The 16,551-nt window shown below is 53.0% G+C and overlaps 5 protein-coding genes across 5 annotated transcripts in view; 2 read left to right on the top strand and 3 right to left on the bottom strand.

The window, feature by feature from the left end:
* IUM83_12370 (ABC transporter ABCA1 lipid exporter family) overlaps positions 1–7,368 on the bottom strand; it is a gene marked incomplete at both ends in the record, with an annotated part of 29,652 nt that extends 22,284 nt beyond the window's left edge. Inside the window, 2 exons of the mRNA XM_067936991.1 lie at positions 7,115–7,161; positions 7,236–7,368. Of these exons, the coding sequence (XP_067800128.1) occupies positions 7,115–7,161; positions 7,236–7,368 (180 nt within the window). The remainder of the gene's footprint in view (positions 1–7,114; positions 7,162–7,235) is intronic.
* Positions 7,369–9,138: 1,770 nt separating this feature from the next.
* IUM83_12371 (Replication protein A 70 kDa DNA-binding subunit) lies at positions 9,139–9,633 on the top strand (the record flags this gene model as incomplete). Its single annotated transcript, XM_067936992.1, has 1 exon — positions 9,139–9,633. One exon carries the CDS (start codon positions 9,139–9,141, stop codon positions 9,631–9,633), a length of 495 nt encoding a protein of 164 aa, XP_067800127.1.
* Positions 9,634–10,567: 934 nt separating this feature from the next.
* On the top strand, positions 10,568–11,590 carry IUM83_12372 (glyceraldehyde-3-phosphate dehydrogenase; the record flags this gene model as incomplete). The annotated part of the gene is made up of 1 exon (XM_067936993.1): positions 10,568–11,590. One exon carries the CDS (start codon positions 10,568–10,570, stop codon positions 11,588–11,590), a length of 1,023 nt encoding a protein of 340 aa, XP_067800125.1.
* A 388-nt stretch (positions 11,591–11,978) lies between these two features.
* IUM83_12373 (uncharacterized protein) lies at positions 11,979–12,310 on the bottom strand (the record flags this gene model as incomplete). The annotated part of the gene is made up of 2 exons (XM_067936994.1): positions 11,979–12,155; positions 12,233–12,310. 2 exons carry the CDS (start codon positions 12,308–12,310, stop codon positions 11,979–11,981), a joined length of 255 nt encoding a protein of 84 aa, XP_067800126.1.
* An 837-nt stretch (positions 12,311–13,147) lies between these two features.
* Positions 13,148–14,461, bottom strand: IUM83_12374 (myosin-like protein; the record flags this gene model as incomplete). Its single annotated transcript, XM_067936995.1, has 1 exon — positions 13,148–14,461. The coding sequence occupies one exon, from the start codon at positions 14,459–14,461 to the stop codon at positions 13,148–13,150; it is 1,314 nt and encodes a 437-aa protein (XP_067800151.1).
* Positions 14,462–16,551: the final 2,090 nt, after the last annotated feature.

Raw genomic sequence — 16,551 nt, forward strand, 5'->3', positions numbered from 1 at the left:
TGGTCTGCACAAGGAACTATGTCAATAATACGGACGTGTTAGCTTGCGCGGACCGTACCATGAACCAAAATTGTCCGGGTTATTGGTCAGATAATGGTATCCTACACCCAAATCGTTGCACTTTCGAGACCTAAGTCGCACAATTTGATCGAGAAATATTGGCATTCCATGAATCTTGATAAATTGCCCTCAAGTCACCTAGTTGTAAAGTTTCGTGCTACCAAACAGTCAAGGTCTAGTTCAATTCACTCGTGGACCATGACATCCATTCTCTTATTTTTCATTTTATTTTCCGCGGATAATGCGGTTTGCGCCCAGGGTGCACTCTAATTCTCCTCCGTACCTGCAGTGACGGCCGTATTATATTTTTCTCTGTTTTTAGTGGAATACGATATAGTATCTGTTTACAGAGCTCCAGCTATAGTTTACCTGACACTCCCAGATTGAAACTCGTGTTGCGACCTTAGTTTACCTATGTTGGACATCGCTACTCCCAAGTTCACCAAATAAAACATCCACAGCCTCAACGATAAAAGTGTTGCTTCCCGTGGCCGCCGAATGTGAGCGTCGTACCACGTATTTTCTATTGGAGTAATGGATTTCACAGAGAAATTAGGACAGAGGAGGACAGTATGTCATGGGCATGTAGTTCTCAAATTTCCAAGTCAGCCTAACTCGCCCTGTCATCCGAAGAGGCAAGTGATGACGTTCCTGCCCTACATCGTCGTTATCCTTGCTGCCGCTGCTGCCGTGGCCTGCTCTGCCACGAGGGACCTGGGAGAACAAGCTGCTCCACGTTCCAAATTTGTGAGACCATGCGACGTGGATGCCTGTAACCCAGCGAATTCCGACAAACCAGCAAATGCGGCAACTCTCTCAGTAATCATCGTATGTACAAAACCTTTAAGCTGTGCTGTGTTCAAAAGTTGCTCAACCCCCCGTGCTTTGTGAAATAGATATCAAGTGGGCGGCTGAACAAGCAAAGCAAAGCAAGGCATACGCTTCGTTGGAGCAACCAATTTGAGATTCTTGTCAACACAAACAATACAAACCATGCACTCGACTACTCAGTGAATCAACCAAATGGCCGTGCCAGACAAATATATATTGTGGGTTACTTTGAAATCCCCGCGGAGCGGGACAGCATCTGGGAGAACTAGACCAGAGCTCGGAAAAATAATTATTTTATGTTACTGAGAGGGTGGGTCAACTGTCACTGGACTCTGAAGCACCTGCGGCCACGACAGGATCACCTGTCACTTCCATCCTTAGCCTTAAGCCATTTGACGGGCAAACCCTTGTTCGACTCCAGGTACTGCCCGCGTCCAAGGCGGCCAGCATCCAGCTCTTCGTGCCCACTCCTGGCCATGGTCAACAACGACCACCGCTGCAGAACGGCAATTACGCTGAGAAGAAGATCAACAGGCAGTGTCATACCGCAGGATTCCTGCAGCAGGGAGAATAATCCTGCTCAACCCGAAAATGCTGTGATTTCCCTAACCCTATGTTGCTGCTAGCAAACTGATGATGTTAAGTACTTCCTCTGTCCGGAAAAGTTGCAGGATCTAGACGTAGACCACGATAAAATTGTATAGACTTCTCCAAATTTACCCCAGAATGAACGCGTGGACGCGTCGGTATTTCGTCTATCCGGTGATACCAACCATACACACCACTTCGCCCTCTACCATGTACAGGGTCTTACCAAATACAACGCCTCGGCCGCTTCATTTGAGCAATTTCCGCCACGTGAACAACAAGCACCTCTGCGACCAATGACTGTGTCTAGGACCAACGGCACGGACAAGGATCGCCAACTCATCATTCACGAGCTTCTAATTCGCTGTGCTGATCTCGTTCTGCCATCGGGAACTTACATTGACCTAGCTAAGCGTTGGGACTGTCATCCCACCACAATTATCCGAATCTGGAATGTGTACTGTGCAGCTCGAGCCTCCGGGACCCCTATAGATGGATGCAAGAGCCGGAAAGCGAAGCATTGCGGAAGGAAGCGTAAAACCGCGAAGAGGCTAAGGAAAATCTGCGGTCGGTTCCACCGGAAGATCGACAGGTGATTCGGCGCGCTGCCGCAGCCGCAGGTTTCTCAAAGTACATGGTGGGAGAGCTACTCAAAGAGGAAGAGGTCTCTAGACGTTCTTCACGGATAAGCCTTGTCTGACCGACAAGAAAAACTTCGACGTATCGAGATTGCATTGTCCTTTGTCGACGAGTCACGAATGAACCGCTGTATAACGTTGTACACGTCGATGAAAAGTGGTTCAATTCAGACAAAGACAAACCCTCGTTCATAATGCTCGAAGACGAAGAACTTCCGGTCAGAAAACGCCAAAGCAAGCGCCACATCCCCAAGACTATGTTTTTGGCTGCCATCGCACGTCCAAGCTAAGATTACTCTGATGATTATATACCTTTTTAAACCGATATTACTGACTTCAACTTGACTTCATAGGTTCGACCCGCATCGAAACGCAGACTTGGATGGCAAACTAGGTATCTGTCCTTTTGCTGAGAAGTACATCGCAAAAAAAAGTCGGAATCGACCGAAGGGCACCGTCACCATGCGTAACTTGAAAGTCGTGGACCGGGACGCATACAAAAGTTATCTGACCAAGTATGTCATCCCAGTAATCAAAGAGCAGTGGCCAAGGAAGGACAAAAAGAACGTCATCTACATCCAGCAAGACAATGCTAAGCCACACACACACCCCAACGGATCCCGACATTCCCGAAGCCGGCTTGCAAGGTGGGTGGAACATTCGTCTCTTTTGCCAACCCCCCAACTCGCTTGATACCAACGTGCTGGACTTGGGCCTGTTCGCCTCAATCCAGTCCTCTCAAAATTAAGGAAGCTGGGTATGCCGCAAGAAGTGATCGCGTGTGATCGGCAGGTTTACAACAGAGCAGTGGAGCTTCTGCGCAACTCGAACAGGGAAACCTCCATCTTGTTCCCGATACCAATGTCACCTCGTAGCATTTTATCCCCTCCAAATCGATAATGATACAAAAATCACGACTTCCAAAACCTATGGTTCTGTCATACATCATACTTGCAAATAATTCCGTACGGTGGAAGTAAATAAAATATTAGGGGGGCGAAAGAATTGCGGATCAATGCCGTGGACATGGAAGGTAGCTTACTTATGGCGGCACACCTGAACTAGGTCGTCTGCGACTTGGCTAGGAACACCTCTGTTGTGAAGTCCAGCTGTGTAGTGGGTCTAACTTGACTCACTACTTTAGCTTACACGTTGCGCAACGTGTATGAGGCAGCGTAAGTACTTAGTAATTACTCGAGTTAATTATATTTGAATACACAAATATAATTTAAATCAGATAAGACTCCAAGTGACTTAGATTAGGTACAATGGGAACTGTATTGTTTGTAAATTGATCTTCCTCCTAAATCTGCTAAAACTGTTTATCATCTATGAAAGGGTTGCCAGCGGCTGGCTGTCAGAGCCCCGCTAATATGCACGTCTCTAATTGGTAGAAAGATGCTACTTCTACCAATAGGATCTTTGGGTAGTTGTGGACCACTCATTGTGGTGGCCCACTTCAATGTATCCATTGGTGTGTCTTACACCAAGGCGAGGAAGTATCTAAAGCTTTTAACAGATATCCTATCTGTTAAAAATCACAAGTGGCTTGTAGCCACTTGTGCGTGTAACCCCGTTACACCCCCCCCCCCTAAGGTTAGACGCGCGGGGTCCCCGCACGTCAATCTTTTGGAATTGACCATTCGTCAATTCTCCGCATTTGGAGAAGAAACCCGCGCTCGTTCAACGATGAGCGCGCCCCAAGAGAAGAAGAATCCGAAGGCGGTGGAGAGTCATCTCTCCATCGATGACTACTTCGAGCGCCAGAAGGCGAAGTATGGCGACGTCGTCGATTTCGACGACGACGATGAAGACATGGAGGACGAGATGGACTCGTCCTCAAAGCGCAAAGACTCAGTGTCGAGCGAATCGCTCGACCCTCATGCCAAGAACATTCGCCCGCGCGAAGGGGACGAATCGGACGCTTCGAGCTCGAAGCGTTCGCGAACTGAAAGCGATACCCCACTCGCTTCCGCTGGGGCTCTCAGTACTCCGCGCGTTGCTGTTGCAGCGCGTGATGTCAAAGCTCAAGGCTCTCCGCGCGCTGCGCCTGCAGCGCGCGATCCATGGATGCCGTCCGCGTCCGAGATCACGGACCGGTATGGGAACTCGGTACCTCCGAATGAGGTGCCGCTGTACGTATGCAGCGCCATCAAAGATGACGCTGTGGCTGCCGAGCTGCACTTTGATGCGGAAACGCATCAAAGGCGCGATTACTACATCGGACTCTTTCATGAGCTCCGATGGTTTCAAAGCAAGAAGACCTCTTCTCGCAGCAAAGTGCCCGAATGGCAGGCACTTTGTCAAAGTTGGAACGCCTTTGTTGAAAACTTCAACAAGAGGCTGAGTGCTTACCGTGATCGGATTAAGCAAGCTGAATTATGTTAAGATATGGTCTCACAACTCCTATGTTTCTCACTCTGTAACCTCCAGAGCAAGCCTCAAGCCTGGTGTGTGGGTTATGGTGGCTTAAATCTCACTCTGTAACCTTCGGGTTATTCTCGTGTAACCGCGTTACAGTTATCATGTCTCTGTCTTGCAATAGTGTCTTATTAAAGACACGATTTCATCCGTATTGTGTCTGTTGAATACACAGGCTGCATACAAAAGTACAGATAATGCGGAAGAAAGTGCAGGCTTCTGGAGACATTTCAGAGCAAGTAGCAAATGGAAATGTACCAAACACAATGTTATCCAATGTCCTTTTATACACCTTTTAAACATAAAAGTGCAAGAGACCGACTAGTCACCGTCAACGTTAAGGGCGCTTGTGCTGGGGCGAAGTTTCACTTCTCTCTACATGGATGGATTCACCCGAGGAGCAGCCATCGCTAGCATTGCCACCGGTACGTTTCTTAGTCTATCGGGTTCGAATCTTGTGTTTGTTCCGTGATTGAAGAATCAATGAACCGTTTTTCCTATGTTTGTGCCAGATCTCAAAGCATGACATCGCCACGCCGTTGCTTGAGTGCTTCCCCTTGTTATAGAGAAACACTCGAGATGCCAGAGCATTTTTGGACGCCGTATTTAGCTTGCATTCGCCACAGAAGAAGGTTGTCTCGCCGCCACGTGCTTCTCCGTCCTTGTTGAGCACTGATCATACCTTGTAAGCACGTTAGCGGCGTTTTCTAGCCTGATTAGCACCTCCTAATCTCTACTCATCGGTCTGAACTGGGACATGCTTTGTGTTGGCTTCGTAGGTGCTCGTTGGAGCCCTTGGCACCGCAGCTGTTGCCACCAGCCCTCGGGCTGCAGCTGATACAGCTCCAGGTGAAGCTGCTTTAGGAACTTTATGTGTGACATCTTCGGGTTGTCTTCGCGGACTTGATGGCAGTTGAGCACGAGGAAGGCATTGATAATAACGAGGTCTATCAGACCCAACAAACAGTGACTCGTAGTATTTCTTGTAACGCCTAGCAAGCTGCAGTGAGTATCCGTAGACACACATTGCATCAGACACGATAAACAAAAGTCTGTACAGAACACGATAAAAAACTTTCCTTTGTAGTCGTCGTTTATCGTGCAAGTTAAACACCTCCCATCAATATCTGATTGTCCTTCACGACCCTTGGGGCCATCTCTTCCCATGCCAGTGGGTTGTGCCGCACAATTCGGCCCTGCTTTGAGCTTCTTCCACTCGCCAGTACGTGGACGCCTTGATTGTACCACCACGGGATTGCCTGCATTTCAGGAACGTGATCTGATGTAGTCACGTCACAGGTATCTCGTTCGATGTCTGATGGCCGCTTGTTAGATGTTCCGCCCATTTTTTATAGTTTTGTTAGTCCCCCTCCACGCTGTTGAAGGAAACGCCGGTGTGATTGAAGTAGTTTTCGACCGAGCGTTGTGTTTGCATCTCGTTCCAGATGTATTTCCCATTCCATAGCCTTCAACTGGCCAACCGCTTAGGACCCCTTCCTCAGTGACTTCTTTGGACACTCGACAGCCTTCTGAATGATGGTTCGCTTGGCCTCGATCTTCATCCACGCTCCCATGGGTTGCTGGTAGCTCCGGATATCCTCAAATGAAAGCGCGTTTCGCGCCGAATTTCAAGCCCTCCTTAAAATAATACTATAAATCAGGTAAAGGTTACTAGATAATCACATCGCCGGAAGTGAGAGCGAAATCTGTAGTGCACCCTTTTGAAGCAACTGAACGGGCAGAATCTGCGGCTGGTATCGGTAGCAAGGTTGGCTTATTCACTTGCACCTAGATGGCAAGATTTGATTTTTCGAAAGCGGTGAGCATCTCACCCTTATACAGCTTTCGTCTTTTTTGACAACGGCTCGTGTCTTCGATGGCGTTTGATCTTTCCGTTTCAAATCGAGGTTATTTTACATGCCAGTCGCGTTCATTGTGAAGCCAACAAATGTGCATTGTAGCGTAGTCACGAGCAGAGTCTCGGTGGCGACATGGTCAGGATGTTTTGACATAGTGTTGTAAAAAAACAAGATAGTGTTGTCAAAACGTAAGAATCCGCGCGAAAAGGCAAGAATGACTTTTCACGCGGACATGGTTTTTGGAGAGGACATGCGTTTTAGGAGGGCACATTCGGAAACTTTACGCAAGCTTTCGGAAACTATACGCAAGCTGTCTCCTAAAGCCGCGCACTCACGCGCTGCGCGCAAACTTTATGAACTACGCATTAACTTATATAAGGGCGGACGTATGCAAACCAGTTCCTTCAGCATGCTGAAGGAACTTTGGCCGACTTATTGTGTCCGCCTGTTTGGAAGACGGGATATGCGTTCTTGTAGGCAGGAGTTTCTCCTGGGCAATTTCAGGCGCCCAATGCCGTTTCGTCGTTTACCAAATCTCGAAGCCGCTGATTTCGGACTGATTTCGGATCCGTCGCTGACAGAAATCCGTCCGAAATCCGCAGTGGCTCGCTTATGTAGTCGATCTATATAGTGACCGAGTAGCAGCTGTGCAGGCGCGGCGTCTTCAGGGAGGGGCTGCACACCGGCCGGTGTGCAGCCCTCGCTGCAGATCTCCACCTCGTTGCCGAAGAGCGCGGGGCGGCTGGCGGCGGTCAACGGCAGAGCTGGAGTCCGGAGCAGATCCACGAGAGGTTAGTTGGGTCAATTGCGGCGGCAAAACGGACGGATGAGCGCATACATTGCAGCAGACCCATCGCCGAGACGTTGGTGAACGACTGGTGCCCGTGGTGGCCGCCGCTGCGCGGCCCGGAGGTCGACGTGGGCGCGCTGGAGCTCACTGAGCGCGTGGGGGAAGACGACGCCTCGCTCATGGGGTCAGGTTTGACCGCGCACCGCTCCCATTGGTCGAGAATAAGTGTGCACGTTTGTAAGAAGGTTCCGTACCATAAAAAGATGGGCAAGCAGCTTCATCATGCTCTGTTGTCCAAGTTGGGGCTCAATTAAGCGACGGCCTTTATAGCCAGTCTCGTGGTTTGCTTTGGTTTGCTGCGTCTCACTGGGTTCGAACCACTTCGAACCAAACCACGAAACCGTTTCGAACCTGATTCATTGGTAATTTTGGTTTTGTTTGTTTACTGAACCAAACCACGTGATTTGATTTGTTCTAGGCGTGAGGAAATCTCGATAAACCTTTGGCTCGATAAAACCATCGGACTAGAAGTGTCACGTGTGGTTAAGGCTACTTTCTCGGTGGTAAATTGTCATCTGAATTTAGCTTCACACCTTTTCCAGGTCAAGTTCACAAAGAACAAGGCCAAGCTCACAAAGAACAAAAGCAAATGCACTGGAACCCAAATCAAATGCACAATGTGCAAGTTCAAGTGCACAATCCTACTATATAGAATGTGCCGACTTTTATTATGTTGAGTAAGTGATCCAGCCGTAAGGATTCGCGCCATTGCCTGTCAAAGCAACCACGTTCAGCTCGGCGGTACTCCCTCCCTTCCACCAATCCTGCTTGTCCCTCCTAGATTCCGCCAATAGCTGAGATGCCTGTTTTATCCTTGGGTTCGCTCGCCTCGTGCGGTGGCCAGGGGTCTCACGCACGCTGGCCGTTGCCCACTTTGCAACCTTCTTCGTGAGTGTCATGCCTTCTCGCTACAACCGCTACGCGCTCGCTATCAAGCTTCGCATCCTGGACGCTGCTCGCACTGGAGGTGACTGGCAAGCAGTGGCTGAAGCCATCGGCGTCAACATCAACACTGCTCGCTCCTGGCTACGCCTGCTACTACTCCGTCTCAAAATTGATGTCCCTTTGTTGTAGAACACATGCGCGTTTTGTCAATATTTCGTCTTTTACAGCGCGGTTTGGCAAATACGACGCGGCGCGTTCTCACGGTTTGAACCGTGTGCTTATTTACTCAGTACGGTTAGTTTTGACAGCAGAGCGACGAAATGAATGGCCACGGAGGTGATTTCAGAGCTGGAACAGGGCGGAAGATCGCAGATGTCGCCCTTCCTCCTCAAACCAAGGGTCCAGCTCCGCCCATTCTCCTACTTTCCCAGTCCAATGGAGGTTTCAAGCACGCCGCGAAGGCGGGAGCTCACTTTGATGAGCTCATTGATGCCTTTACAGCAGCGTACTGGGAGCTGCCGCCATCGACAATAATGCCGCGTTCTTAAGCCTGCAGGGGTCGATGGACTTGTGCATTCAGGATACAGGAGGCAACATGTTCAAGCCTCACTGAAGCTTCAGCGGGAGGGAAGACTGCCTCTGAGCCTTCAGTGCTCCCCCAAAACAGCCGTAATTGTGTCGCAGAATTACAGGGAGCAGACTACTCACCATAGTTAAATCAAATACAGTTTGAGGACATCATTTTTGAGACAAAAAAAAGAGTGGGATAGGACATCAATTTTGAGACGGAGTAGTACTCTACAAGCTCTGCTGCTTTGCAAACCCATCGCGTGGAGGAAAACGGGCGCAAAAGATTACAGCTGATGGACTTGCCTTTCTCATGTCCAAGCTGGCGGTCGACCCTGATCTAACGCTTCGCCAGCTTGTGGACGAGCTAGAACGAGCCTGCTCCATCTCGGTCTGCGCGTAAACCGTGAAGAACCACCTGGATGCAAGTTTCAATACGATGAAGCAGTTCCTCACGGAGCCTCAGTATATGTACACTGAGCAAAACAAAATCAAGCGCAGGGACTTCCTCGTCCGATTGCAACAGCTGCAGGCCGCTGGAAACTCCATTATCTACGTGGACGAGATCAATTTTAATCTTTGGTCGTCCCGCACGCGTGGTCGTAGCATTCGTAGTCGTCGCGCTGTCAAGAAAGTGCTGGCAGGGGGTGGCCAAAATCTGCAGTTGATTGCCTATGGGGGCAAGGGTGGGGTTATTCACTACGAGACGAGGCTGGGCAGCAACAAGTACCTCCTCTCGAATGACTTCTTTCGCAACACATTGCGAAAGTTCGCGGACGTGAGCAAGGTGCTGCTAGACAATGCACCATGCGACGCCCGCGCAGAGGCCATCTTCGAGGAGCCGGAGTTTGAAGCAACTCTCCTACGTTTAGGCCCCTATTCACATGTGCTTAACCGGTTTGAGAAGTGTTTTCAGCGTTCAAATCGGCAGTGAAGGACTTCATGACAGTGCACCGGGCGGAGATCCTCGCTGTTCCGCCTGGTACAACGATGAAAGCGCACCGCCAACGCTTCCTGATCGAGGCTGTCGAAGCGCTCTTCCCCGCGTTGCGACCGCGCAGCTTTGTGCGTCATGCTACCGCCACACGCTCAGATTCCTCGTCAAAGTGGCAGCGCTCGAGGACATGCCAGTTGGCTGCTAACCAGTAGCAAGATACACGTACTGACAATTGCAAATTTGTTAGGGTATTTGATTTGGAAGGTCTACTGTACTTGCTTGAATGCATTTGAACTTGCACATTGTGCATTTGATTTGGGTTCCGATGCATTTGTTTTTGTTCTTTGTGAACTTGACCTGGAAAAGGTGTAGTTCGAGGGCCGCCTAAAACTCCTAGTCATAGTCTCCTTGTATACATGGTCCACTGCTTCTACCATGTCAATCCTTCTCCAACTTCATACATGCATGGCCTTGGTTTTTCTGCTGGCCTTCAATATAATACTCATGCATCGTGCGTTGGGGCTGCCTTCGTTCATCAGCTGGCGGGTAAGCTCGCACGCACCGTCTTGCCAGCACGTCATTCACGTGCTTGCTCACAAGAAGTGACTAGGCGTCAGCAGGCAACGTTGCCTCATGAACTTCATGGTCCAAACCTAGACGTCGAAGCCCCAACTTCACTCTACGGTGTCGGCCCTGCCCTGTCACACTGTGACAGGGCAGGGCCGATACTACTGTGACTCACTGTGAGTCTCACAGACCCGATGCGTGCCAATGCGTGTCGGCTGATGGAGTCCATCAAGAACGTCTCCGGATCCGCCATCGGGACCGACCAATGCGTGTCCCGCTGCTCCTGCTCGACTGCAGAGGTCATTCTTTCAATTGCACGCTTCCGAGCACCGCATCCAACTACCTCTCCCTACCTACTAGAGCCATGCCGGAGCAAGTCGCCATCGGCATCAACGGCTTCGGCCGAATCGGCCGCCTCGTGTGCCGCGCCGCCATCGAGAACCCCAAGACCAAGGTGGTGGCTATCAACGACCCGTTCATGGACCTGGAGTACATGGCGTACCTGTTCAAGTACGACTCGACGCACGGCAAGTTCGACGGCTCCGTGGAGACGAAGGACGGCAACCTGGTGGTGAACGGCGAGGTGATCCACGTGTTCGCGGCGCGCAACCCGGCCGAGATCCCGTGGGGCAAGGCCGGCGCCACGTACGTGTGCGAGTCGACGGGCGTGTTCACGACGACGGAGAAGGCCAAGGCCCACATCGACGGTGGCTGCAAGAAGGTGGTGATCTCTGCGCCGCCCAAGGACGCCACGCCCATGTACGTGATGGGCGTGAACCACAAGGAGTACGACGGCTCGGCGCCCGTGGTGTCGAACGCGTCGTGCACGACGAACTGCCTGGCGCCGCTGGCCAAGGTGATCAACGACAAGTTCGGCATCGTGGAGGGTCTGATGACGGCTGTGCACGCGACGACGGCGTCGCAGCTTCCCGTGGACGGCCCTGCGAAGGGCGGTAAGGACTGGCGCGGCGGCCGTGGCTGCGGCCAGAACATCATCCCGTCGTCGACGGGCGCCGCCAAGGCCGTGGGCAAGGTGCTGCCGGTGCTGAACGGCAAGGTGACGGGCATGTCATTCCGCGTGCCGACACCCGACGTGTCGGTGGTGGACCTGACATGCCGTCTGCAGAAGCCTGCGTCGATGGATGACATCAAGGCCGCCGTGAAGGCCGCGTCGGAGGGCGAGCTGGCCGGCATAATCGGCTACACGGAGGACCAGGTGGTGTCGAACGATTTCCTGCACGACAAGCACTCGAGCACGTTCGACGCGGACGCGTGCATTGCTCTTAACGACACGTTCGTGAAGCTGGTGTCGTGGTACGACAACGAGTGGGGCTACTCGAACCGCCTCGTGGACCTGGTGCTGCACATGGCTACCATCGACAACTAAGCTGAAGCGTGCGTGTAGTTCACGCACTTGATGTAGTGAGTAAATCGAGTCGTTTGCCAGATTCGCGTCATAGTACGCGTGCATGCGAGGAGTGTGCGTTGCCGACAAAGCGCTGGCGAGACGATTTTGTAGCCGTGTTTGATGTTGACGCGGCCACATTTTGGGTTTTATAATACATTGGGATTGCCTCAATGAGTTGTGATGCTATGCGTTCAAGGTGAACGGGTACAACAGACAGACGCTGGTGCACGTATGCTGTACGGCGGTCTCACTGGGTTGAGAACGCCAAGCTAAGTGCAAACACAAATGTGACGTCCGGTGTGCTTCATGCATTTCGTTTCATGAATTGAGTTTCGGACGCTTTACAGTCGATGGACTCGCACACAAATCATTCACTTCTGGTGGTGGGCACTGCCCACTCGGCACTATTCAAATCCGGTGCAGTGCAGTCTGATGCAGCGCTGTATGCTCCGTTTTCCTCGAACGACGCTTTCGTGAAGCTGGCATCGTGGTGTGGGGCTACTCTGAGTTCGAGTCGAACCACCTCGTGGACCTGGTACATGTACTGCACATGAGCACATCCACAACTAAGCGTTCATATGCTACATATCCATGATGTACTGAATAGATCGACGTGCCCACCAAGATGCGTAGTGTAGCGCGCGTGCCACGCAAGGAGTGTGCGTTACCGTTGCTGCCGTGCCCGTTGTTGGGCAACATCGCTTTGATTTCAAAGTAGTGTCCGCACTGGGAATGCAACGTTCATTTTCGCCTACGCTTAGCAGCACGCCCTGTAAAGAAAACTTGAGTTCTGGGCCCTAACCAGGTTGACTGCGAAGTGTAGGTTACACATGGACTCGCTTGGGTCACAGGAGCGCTCTACGCCGGCTTACAAAAGCTGTGCACTGCAATAACACACAGCACCACGCAGACAAGCGACGACGGTCGTTCGGACGGGCGGACATGTCTCCGGAGGAGTAGTCGGCAAAACTTGAGCGGATCCCCTTGAACCCAGCGCAGGTGCTCACTCGAGTCGCCTTGCGCTGTGATATCCTACCAGCCTCTACAAATCTAGAGCAGGCTTTCTGCATGGATACCGTGTCGGCAAAATTCGGAGATGATGATGGCGTTGTGACGTGGCGCGCGGCGACATCCGCGGACCGCGCGACACCTACAATCCAGCGGCTCGAGTCCGGCTAGCATGAATCTCAATCGGCGGCTGGGCGGAGAATTTGTCGCCGCCTCCTCGATCTCATTCGCTTGTTTGGCTGCACCCGCAACGCGAACGTTCGTCGTGATAAAATACTGAAAAGGTTCTTGTGTATAATGTGGTCTTATCACCGACGCCAAGCATGTACTGCTTCGTACATGAAGAAAAAATACCTGTAGATGCGCGTTCCATTCGTCTGGAAGAGCTTCTTGGGGGGAGAGTCGAATGCCTACCTCTATAATAACAGCGCCGCCGTCGGGAGCAAAAGCGTAGGCGAAAAAAAATGAGAGAGAGCGAGAGGGCACAAGGAGACAACAAGAAGCTCACGCCAGCGACGGACGTCCAGGTTATGCCGTCTCGCTGTGCGCTCGGGACCCGTAGGCGGCGTTGTTGTTCATCTGCAGGTCGCCCTCCGTGCAGATCTCGTAGCACATGTTGCACACACGGGTGTTGGCCGATCCCTTCTCGGCCTTGTTCTTCTTGCCGCGGCGGAGCGCCGGGAACGGCAGCTTCTTGGCGCGCACGTGGCACGCCGAGCAGGCGGAGCACAGCACGCGGCCGCACATGCGGCAGTGGTGTCTGCGCGCGCCCAGACTGCCGACCTTCTTGTGGCACTCCATGCACTCCGGCCGCTCGCTGTCGGGTACCCACACGGGTGGGTGGGCCACTTTGGCCATGAGCATCTTGAGCTGCGCCTTGTCCACCTTGTCGAAGACCGTCTTGCCGGACTCGTCCTTGAGGTCCAGCCTGGCGCCGTGGCGCACGAGCCGCGTGGCGACCTGGAGCAGGCCCTTGTCCAGCGCGACGTGCAGGATCGTGGACTTGTCCACGGGCGCGTTGGCGTTCGCGCGGTGCTGCAGCAGGATCTCCGTCATGGTCGGGTCGTCCCTCGTGACCGTGAGGATGTGCACGCCCAGCGGCGTCTGGTTGCGCATGTTGAGGAAGTTGACGTCGGCGCCGCACTCGAGCAGCAGCTTGGTCATGCGGCGCGACTTGGCCGCGGCCAGGTGCAGCGCCGTGTTGCGGCGGTTGTCGGCCACGTTCACGATGGAGCCGCGCAGCTGCGGCATGAGCAGCGCCTGCACCACGTTGAGGTGGCCGCCGCGGATGGCGAAGTGCAGCGCCGTCTGGCCGAACATGGGGTCGCGCCGCAGGATGTCCGTGCCGGCCTGGATCACCAGCGCGTTCACGAGCACGATGTCTCCGGCGCGGGCCGCCTGCAGCAGCGGCGTGAGGCCGTCGGGCGTCGTGCCCATGGAGGACCTGTGGTTCATGCTGCTGCTGTTGCTGTTGTAGGCGCGGCGGTAGCTGTCGTCCATGCGCATGAGCGCGTTGCCCATCTCCGTCTGGCGGCCGCCGCTGTTCGAGCCCGAGCCGTGGGCCGAGCCCGGCTCGCCGTAGCCGTTGCCCGGCATGAGGCTGTCGCGGAACGTGCTCTCGCGCATGTTGATCATCTCCTGCACGTCGAAGCTGCTGGCCTGCTGCACGCGGCGGTAGTCCAGCGCGTCCGGGGCCGAGACGGGCGGTGCGTCCGCGTCCTCCTCGTCGCCCATGGAGTAGGCGGCGCTGCTGGTGCTGCGGCTGTTGGTGCTGCTGTGCGCGTACTTGGGGTCCGCGTAGTCGGCGCGGAGGTCGTCGATGTCCACTTCGGCGGAGGGCATGGCGGCGGCGGAGAAAAGGGGAAATGAAGTGTAGGTGGGTGGGTAGGTGGGTAGGCAGCGGACGCAGGTGCAGCACGGGCCGGCGCCGGTGGTTTTGGCTCGAAACGAACGCGAACAACGGCTTGCCAGCGAGGCCTCTACTTGACTTATGAAGGCGCTCGAGCGGACGGCAGAGTCTGAACGGAAAGAGAACGGGGAGACGGATGTACGCTTCGAGCAGCAAGTTTTGTAGAGGGTATGCACTGCTGCGGGTGGGTTGAGCTTGATTTCCTGTTAAAGTGGATATTTTCGGGATTGTGTTATGATAGGTTATTGGTTCTGGAGTGAATATAGGCCACGGGGTGAAGATTTGTATACCGCACAGAAATTGGGGAGCTGGGGGAAACAGGAGGACCCATTTTTCAAACAGTAAACGCGCCAAGACAGCTGCACGTCGAGTGGTCTGGCAGGCGAGATACACTTCGGGTCGATACTATCACAGTAGTACCTAGAGCCGCTCGCATGCTTGGAGAATGGCATGTATCTTTGGATTTTGCCAATTTGAGTCAACCACAATCACGCAAGTACACATCGTTTCTAGATCTCCGAATTCTCTCGTTCTTTCTCTCTCTCTTCGAGTTTGGCGTAAAATATTTAGTGTTGGACGAGGCGGCTCAGAATGGGGTGAAACTTATGAGCTAGGTATATTCTTGCTGGTCGCTTAGTCGCTCACTCTTGAAGGTGCAGCCAGCTCGCAACTGGACCTCGAACAGGGCCTAGTTATAGTGTTAAAACCTTCACTGGTGTGTCGTCTCCAGCAGTTTGACATCAGTACCACTAAGCAGTAATGGACGAGTCGACATTCAGTGCGCCCACGTCTACGCGTTGAACTACGTGTACGAGTCAACAGCCAGCGCGAAGTTCCGACCTTCCATAATCCCCGAAATTGCTTCCGGATGCTGACACCTACAGCCCTGAGTAGCGCTGCCTCCACAAGGAAGGAATCGAAGCTGCACCGTGTGTTCTTTCTCCAAGTTGCAGGTACAGAATGGAGGCGAGCTACGACGATGCCCATTTTCATAATTTTCAGCCCAGTTTGTTGCTCATTTTAGCTGAGAATGGGTAGTTGCTCACAGATGCTTTGCTTCAACTGGTCTGGCGCAATTTTGACTCGAATACACTATACCGCCTGTAAACCTCAACGTGAGTACTACTGTACCGGCTGAGAGGTACACTGTACCGCGATCAAATTTTCGCCCAATTGAATCCCGCGCATTTCTACAGCATTTCTATGGCAATTCGCCATCATCGACGCCAGCACGGACACCAATGCTGGCAGCAGCGCTATCCATACTAGTATCCGTTGCCGTGGCCTGATACTCGACTCGTATCACAGGGGTGAGATCGGAGTCGGCGGCTGCGTCTTAGGCTTGTGTTACTTCGCCCTCCGCGTTTTGCGGTCGTAACTTCCGTCGTTGGACTCCGACGCACCCAGTCGTGGAGCTCTCCATGGCGTGGCTGGTGCTGCCTGCGAGTAGTGCAGCAGTGCCAGCCTACTCGGAGGTGGCCAAGCTGACAGCAAAGCAAAGCAACAATGCAACTTCGCATGCGAAAAGTGCTGTGACCAACCAGGGAAACCGCCTGGCCCAGCGTCACCACAATTGAATCGAGGCGGAATTATTTTGCGGCAGCCGCCTCGGCACCGCGCGTGTGTGGCTCGCGGAGACCAGCACTCGCACAACGGCTTTCAAAAGTTCAGACAGGTTGTTTCTGAAGAAAACTACGAACGGTTCATGGCTACAATTCCTCGTCGACGAATGTTGGGCGCTGTGGATGTTGCGCTACACCGCAGCAGGGATTTCCGTCTGTCACAGTCTGCGACTCACAGAGAGAGCCACAGACTCGGTGGCTCTTTCGCGCTCCATGCGCGGGCACGTGTCCGTGATCACACTTCGCCAATGTACCCAAAGCATCGCCGGACTCCCCGGCACAAACAAACAGCTGGGGTGCCGCGAAGGCGAGTCTGTCATGGCTCCATGCTGGCCTGCATGATGCTGCATGAGGCGGGATCATCAGAAGGTTTCTTGCGGCGACGGGTGTCAATCAGCGTC

The sequence above is a fragment of the Phytophthora cinnamomi genome (assembly GCF_018691715.1).
Source record: "Phytophthora cinnamomi strain GKB4 chromosome Unknown Contig2, whole genome shotgun sequence".
NCBI classification, from domain to species: Eukaryota; Oomycota; class Peronosporomycetes; order Peronosporales; family Peronosporaceae; genus Phytophthora; species Phytophthora cinnamomi.